We start from the raw sequence: 7642 nt of genomic DNA on the forward strand, positions 1-7642 counted from the left end.
TGGCTCTACCACTGAACTACACCTCAGCCCCTCACTGGAGAGTCTAAGCAGGGGCTCTACCACGGAGCCGCGGCCCTAGCTCCTCAATGAGAGATGCTAAGCAAGCTCCCCACTGCTGAGTTAGAGCTTCTGCCCTAGATACAGGGAAGGGAGAATGTTTTGGGTCTTCAGCTGGTTGAATTCACAGATCTGAACCTCGCCAATACAGAGGGTCATCTCTCTGTGTGAGTGTGTGTCTTTCTTTAGGCTCTCATCCATACTTATCAGATAGTGGCTTTGGCATAACTGATAAACTCTGCTATTCAGAAGAACTCAGAGGGGCTAGAGAGATGGCTCAGTGGTGAAGAACATTTGCTGTTTTCCCCGAGGGTCCAGGTTCGGTTCCCAGAACCCACATGGTAGCTCACAACCAACTGGAGCTCCAGTCCCAGGGGATGCAATAAGTTCTTCTGTCCTTTGCAGACACCAGACATGCACATTTTGTACACGTTGGCATGCAGGAAAACCTTTCATGCACATAAAGTCTGTCTACCTAGTGAACTCCAGGGCAGCCAGTGCTGCATAGATCAAGCCTGCCTCAAACGAAACAAAATAAAACAGACATGAGTGTATCTTTTATTTAAAATAGCAAAAAGAAAAGAGAGGTTGGGGAAACCAGCAGTTAAAAGCACTGACTGCTCTTCTGGAAGACCTGGGTTCAATTCCCAGCACCCACATGACTGCTCACACCATATATAATCTTGGCCCTGATGGCCTCCTCTGAAGTCCAAAGGCACTCAGGAAAATGTGCTGCACAGACACACAGCAGGCCTACTCTAGCATGAAGCTTCCAGCTCAGAGGTACGCGGGGTGCCGACGTCTGTAAGCGGTGACAGAAGCACCAGCATCAGGGTGCGTCTGTAATTACCCTCAAAGGAATCTGGGCCAGCCTGGCCCTGCCCTGGAGGACCCTGTGCCTTTACAGAGAAAGTGCAGAAGCCCAAACCCTGACACCTGTGGACCCTAACAAAGCCCATCAGCCATTGCTTTCAGACCCTGGTTTGCCATGAGACTAATTGTCCTGATCCTTCCATGGCCAAAATATGGCCATGTGCCATGAGGCACTGGGACCAGAACAGTTGTGATCGCATGGGAACATGTCGGTTTTCTCTTCTCTCCTTCACATTTATGAGGAATCTAGATTGAACCAGGATTGCACAGCAGGTGCCTTTACAGCTAGAAGTCTCTCCAAGCCAACTTTGTGTTATTGGAGACAGGGAGTCCCAAAGCCCACACTTGCATTGAACTCGCTTTTAGCCAAGGGTGACCTCTAACTTCTGACCCCTTGCCTCCACTTCTCAAGCGCTATGATAGCAGGCTTGCCCCATGACACTGGGCTTTCAATATTCCTTTTCAATCCCAGCACTAGTAGGGGGCAAGGACTGAACTATTTGTTCATCCACTCACTTCGGCCTTCATCAAACCCCTGCTGAGGCCCCCAAGGGCAGAACTGAAGGTGACCCCAGGACTGAGGCACAGCTCACTGTCACAGTAGGTCTAATGTGGGGCAGGATGGGCTTCTTTTGTGCAGTAACTTTGGGCAGAGGGAGTTAGCATGCCAACCCTAAGGTCCTCTTCATGGATCTGCTCCAGGGGAACAGGGCTTTAGATAGGAGACAGCCCTAGCCTGCAGCTCCCCTCTGGTAAGGCTTCCCTGCTCAGGGAGGGAGCACCATGCCTTCACACCACTCAGACTCATTAGCTGTAATCTCCAGAATGTGAGCTTCCTACTCACAGCCTGCTTTCTGTGCACCATGGGGCTCCCAGACAGAGGGCTTCCTCCCTCCCAAACCTGACTCTACTCTCTCCTTGCCTATAGTTCTACCTGCACCCCTGCCTATTCTCAGGACAAACAGCAGCCTGACTGCTACCCACAACTCCCTGATCTCAGGACCTTTGCACCACCCACGGCTTGACTCATCCATACCTCTGCCTTCCGCTGCAGTGTGTGCTTTGAAGCAGAGCCCAGGCAGAACTCCACAGACCTCTCCCTGAGCTTACAATGCTACACATGTATCTTAGTTTAAAATAAAGACTAAGATATAAATCACAAACCTGTCATCTCAGTACTTGGGAGGTAGAGGCAGGCAGGTCAGATGTTAAAGGTCATCCTTATCTACATAATGAGTTCAAGACCAGTTTTGGTTAGTAAATGAATCCCTGTCTCAGAAAACCAAAAGCGAAGAAAAACTTCAGTTAAAGAGCAAGAAGAGTTAAATTTACACGAAGCAATGTCCACAGTGATTTTCTCCTACAGAGGGCGGCTGCAGGCAGGTGATGAGGTAAGTGTATTTCAGACTGTACATCCAGTTTTTAGTATCTGATAATCTGCCCTAGGATGCTTATGGAGTATTCAAAAGTGAATGAAAGAAGAAGATAAATTGAAATAATAATGTCAATGTATTTCAACTACAATTCTGAAGTTAGCCACACACCTTTAATCCCAGCACTCAGAAAGCAGAGGTAGGCAGATCTCTGTGAGTTCAAGGTCAGCCTGGTCTACAGAGCCAAGTTCCCGGACAGCTGGGGGGCTACACAGAGAAACCCTGTCTCAAAACAACAACATAAACATCTCAGTTAAAAGCTATACACTATGGCTAGGTGGTGATGCACGCCTTTAATCTCAGTACTCAGGAGGCAAAGGCAGGCGAATCTCTGAGTTCGAGACCAGTCTAGTGTACAGAGCAAGTTCCAGGGCAGCCAGGGCTGCACAGAGAAACCCTGTCTTGAAAAGCAAAAAACAAGCAAAGAGCTTTGTTAAACTTTCTTAATTCTTTGTTCACAGAACTATGCGATCAACATCAGCATCTAATCCCAGAATATTCTCTTTCACAAAAGGCCTGACTCTTGAGCAATGAGCTCCCCACTCCCTCCCAGCCCTGACCTCAAAGTTCCACTCTTCTCTGGCTTCCTCTGTGGTCCAGCCTCTTCTAACATTTCATCCACACAGAATCCTAGCTCTGGCTGTTCTCACTTGGGAAAGTACTATCTATGTCCCCCTTTTTTTATTGATTATGTGTATTATGCATGTGTAAGCACAGGTGTGGCAGGCAGAGGACAGTCTGTGACAGTCAGTTCTCTCCTTCTACCATGTGGGTCCCAAGGATCAAATTCAGGTCCTCGGGCTTGGCAGCAAGCGCCTTGGCCCACTGAGCCGCCTTGTCAGCCCCGTGTCAGTATTGTTTGTTGGTTTATTTTAAGGCAAAAGTTCTGTGTTGCTTAGCTGACTTCAAACATAAAATTGTCCTCCCTGGCAGATCTCAGTGAGTTTGAGACCAGCCTAGTCTACAAAGTGAGTTCCAGGATAGCCAGGGTTACACAGAGAAACTCTGTCTCAGGAAAATGGGGGAGGGGAGTAGAAGAGAAGGAGGAGGAAGTCGTCCTGCTTCAGTGATGACAAGAGTGAGCGTCCATCATGGCTCTTTGGAGATGGAACCCAGGAGTCAACATTCTAGAAAAGTACTCTACCTCTAAACTACGCACTAGCTTTTTGGTTTTTTTATTTTTTTGTTGTTGTTCTTTTTTTGTTTTGTTTTTTTCCCCTTCCTTCCTTTCTTTAGAGACAGGGTCTCCCTTATGTAGCCTTGCTGTCCTGGAACTCATTATGTAGACCTGGCCAGTCTCAAACTCACAGACGTCTGCCTGCCTCTGCCATCCAAGTGCTGGGAACTAAAGGCATGTGCTAACACACCTGGTATATGTATGGGTGTTTTACCTGCACGTATGTCTGTGTGTGCAGTACCTACAGAGGCCAGATGGTGTCCCTTGGAAAAGGAGCAACAGATGGCTGTGAGCTGTCATTTGGTACTGGGAATTGAAGCCAGGTTTTTTGGACAAGCAGCCAGTGGACTTACCTGCTAAACCATCTCTCCAGACCCCACCAGGTTTCTGTGTGGTCTTGGAAGTGACTCTGTAGACAAGACTGGCCTTAAACTCAGAGATCTGCCTGTCTCTGCCTCAAACGCTGTGATTAAAGGTGCGCGCCACCACCACCACTTGGCTCAACCCCCACTTTTCAGTTTAAGTTGCTTGAGCTGGTTTTGAACTCACTCTATAACACAAGGCGGCTTTTTAAAATTGTTAATACATTTATTACGTATGTGTATGCATGTGTGGATGCATATTCCATGGTATGCTTGTAGCAGTCAGAGGACAACTGGAGAAGTCAGTTCTCTCCTTCCATCATGTGATGCCAGGAATTAAACCCATGTCAAGTTGGGTAGCAAGTGTCCCTACCTCCTGAGATGCACAGAAATGCATCTGTGAGGACAGCTGTAATCTGATTGAAGTACCATCTCTCCATAGGGTCACAGCTGCACAGGAGAACACACTCCTCTGTCTTATTTGTCACTGTGCCCCAGTGCTGTCACAGGGCTTGAGACACACCAGCCACACAACACATGGCTGCCAAGGCAAGGACAGGGCAATGGTAGGTGCACAGCAGAGGCCAGCTGCTAAACCACCCCAGGGTCTGCACTTGTGCCTTACCCTCCGCTGTCTGTTCTCTAGGGTCCACAGTGTGATAACTACCTATCTTCTCTTCCTTCCCCAAACCCCAATACAAATTCTTTTCTCTTTGCCAATTCTTCAAAACTGACCTAAAACCTGGCCAATCTTTTATCTTGTTTGGATTATTTAAGTGTATGTCTAAATACATGCATGCACATGCCCTTGGAGGCCATAAGAGGGTGTGAAATCCCACAGAGTTATACGCAGTTGTGAACCAACTGACATGGGTACTAAGGTCCAAACATTTTTCACTGCCGAGCCACCTCTCCAGCCCCCTTAGTGTTGGCTTCTGTTGTTTTTTGTTTTATTTTTTGAGCCAAGTCTTGCTATAGAGCCCAGACTGTCCTTATACTCACCATCCTGGCGCTGTGGCCTTCCAAATGCTACGCTGACGACGTGCAACTCCAGCCCCTTGTTTCTGCTCACATCTGAGCAGTCCAGTTCTCACACTTGCCCTAGGTCTGTGCTCCCTTTGCTCTGGTTGCCAGCTGTCATCCCAACTTCTCAAGTCTATTCTCACAGCAGACAGGGCAATCAATCATTCAACAGTTGAGACTTTCTACTTGACACTCGGTCTTGCTTAAGCCAACCTGAAACTCACCAGCCTCCTGTCAGCCCCACCATGCCTGGTTCTAAAGGAATCCAGCGAGCCACTTCCTGCCTCTTCCCAAAAGCATCCTACAGCTCTTAGTTTACCCACAGAAAAGCTACAGTGCCCAGAGTCCCTCAGCCTCCAACTCTCCTCAGTCCTCACTCAAGTCCGATACTGACATGTACTTAGCCCACAGCACCAGCCAATGGCAAACATCCTGTGCTCCCTTCTGTTTACTCTATCTTTCCTAAGGAATGGACACCCCAAACGATGTGGATTTTGTTTTGTTTTGTCTTTGTGGTGCTAGGGATGGAACCCAGGACCTTGGTCACCCCGGGCAGATGCTCTACTACCAAGCTGTGGCCTCAGCCCTTCACAGAGAGATGCGGGGCAGGTGCTTTACTGCTAGACACCAGTCCCAACTCTGAGGCTAGGAATCCTATGTGGTTGTAGGCCTAGTACTGCAAACAGGGGCTGATACATAGGAGGAGCTGAACAGAATTCATCATATAAACGAGCCATCAAACCCCTGTGAGCAACATACTATTAGAAATGGAGTCAGCCAAAGAGGCTAAGTGGGGTACAGAGGGTCATCCCACCAGTAGTTAACAGAGATAAAGCACAGCCATTTTTAATAGGTGCCCATGCTAAGTCTACTGCCCTTCCTGGTTCCACCTCTTCTCACTGGGTCCAAAGCATCTCTCATATAAGGGAGCATACACCTTCCCACTGTCCTTTTGCTGACACCTACTGAGCTCAAGATCCTACCCTGAGCAGCGTGGAGGAGTCGTTCTTTAGATCTTAGCCAATGCCAACAGCAGCTACTAAGGATCTGGCCTAGAGCCTCACCCCACATCAGCCCAGCCACCTCTCATTAGGAAGCCATCAGCAGCCTCTCCTGACATGAATAAACTGAGAAGTGAGGTCCCTCCTTCAAGGTCACACAGTGATAGAGTTCTATACACAAAGCCAGCTCTGGCTGACCACATCCACGCATGGACCCTCTGAAGGCTCCTGGCAGCTGCAGACACCAGCATCTGCTTCCTGGAGCTCACCAGCAGCCAGGGCATCCCAGTCTTATAACCCTTCCTAGAAGGGATCAAGGCCCTCGGATTGCTGGGATAAGCCAAGGAAGGCTTGGGTCCAGGGCTGCCCTGTTCCCTTCCTCAGGGTGCAAAGCTCCCTACGCCCCCAGCTTGCTAGATCTCTTCCCACAGAGTATTCAGATGCCTTGCCTCCTCCTAGGGGTCTGCCTTCATCATAAACACTCACCATGTAATACCTTCCCAGGTCATGCTGGTACCTTGGATTTCCCAAAGACTTTATGTCTATATTTCCTCTTTTTCTTGTATATAGCCTCTTCAATGCCTTCCATGTTTTTGGGTTTGGGGGGTAGAAACAGGGGGGCATTGGCTTTTCCAGCCTGTGTAACCCAGGCTGTCATGGAACTCACTTTGTAGACCACGCTGGCCTTGAACTCAGAGGTCAGCCAGCCTGTGTCTCTGAGTACTGAGATTAAAGGCCTGCACAAGCACACCTGGTATGTTCCATGTCTTTTATGCACTCGTCCATCTAGAGTCTTTTTATACATCACCTCTGGTCTTCTGTCCCCCACCTCTTCATCTCTGGTCCTTCTGCTGTCTCCCCAACCTTATCATCTCTAGTTTCTCTTCCATGCCTTCACCTTATCATCTCTGGGCCCTAGGGTGCTGTTCCCACCTTATCTTCTCTGCTTCTTCTGCAATTCTCCCAATTCTGTCACTGATCCCACTGCTGTCCCCCACCTTATCTTCTCTGTCCCTCTGCTGTCACCCCATTTCTATCTCTGATTCCTCTGGTATCTCCCCACTTCGTCATCTCTGGTTACTCTGATTCCCCCCACTTCCATCTCTAGTCGCTCCGCTGTTCCCCCCCAATTTATCATCTCGAGTTCCTCTGCTGTCCTCCCACTTTACTATCTTTAATCTTCTTGCTGTGCCCCAATCTTATCATCTCTGGTTCCTGGGCTGTTCCCCAACTTCTGGCCCCTGGCCCTAGGTGGTTGCCCGCCTCCCACCTCCTCTGCATCCCTGATTTCCCCCATCTAGGCTCCGGATGGCACTGAATGACCTACCTAACCCGTGGCCCTACTCCCTCCACCTCCTCCCGCCACGTCCGCCCGCGCCACCCTGGTCGTTCTCGGGAGGACACCCCCGCGCTTCCCCGCTCCCTCCGCCCGGTCTCCGCGTGACCCCCAGGCCCCGGTCGTGAGCTCACAGTTCCGGATGTCGGAGATGAACACGGCAAGCCCACGCATGCCATCGCCTTTGGATACAGCCGGCATGATGGCGAAGGGCTCGGCTCCAGGCCTGGCCGAACGGGCGCGGGGCTGGCTGGCAGCACCGGGCGGAAAGGACCCCAGACGGCGCCGAGGAGCCGGCCGGGGGAGGGCGGGCTAGCGGCGGGCTGGCTGCAGGCCGACGCCCCGCCTCAGACCCGCCCCTACGAATTGTCATCCGGGAA

The 7642-nt window shown here is 50.1% G+C and overlaps 1 protein-coding gene across 5 annotated transcripts in view; it reads right to left on the bottom strand.

Moving 5' to 3' along the window:
- The window catches only part of Ap2a1 (adaptor related protein complex 2 subunit alpha 1), a 29867-nt gene extending 22291 nt beyond the window's left edge, over window positions 1-7576 (bottom strand). For 3 of the 5 annotated variants that reach the window (XM_063261978.1, XM_063261976.1, XM_063261974.1), the window contains exon 1: window positions 7397-7529. In XM_063261978.1, the coding sequence (XP_063118048.1) occupies window positions 7397-7463 (67 nt within the window). In that variant the 5' untranslated portion in view covers window positions 7464-7529. Of the gene's footprint in view, window positions 1-7396 lie in introns of all 5 variants that reach the window. The other 2 variants (NM_001395093.1, NM_001395092.1) reach the window with 1 other exon arrangement.
- Window positions 7577-7642: the final 66 nt, after the last annotated feature.

This window comes from Rattus norvegicus, chromosome 1 (genome assembly GCF_036323735.1).
Source record: "Rattus norvegicus strain BN/NHsdMcwi chromosome 1, GRCr8, whole genome shotgun sequence".
Classification (NCBI taxonomy): domain Eukaryota; kingdom Metazoa; phylum Chordata; class Mammalia; order Rodentia; family Muridae; genus Rattus; species Rattus norvegicus.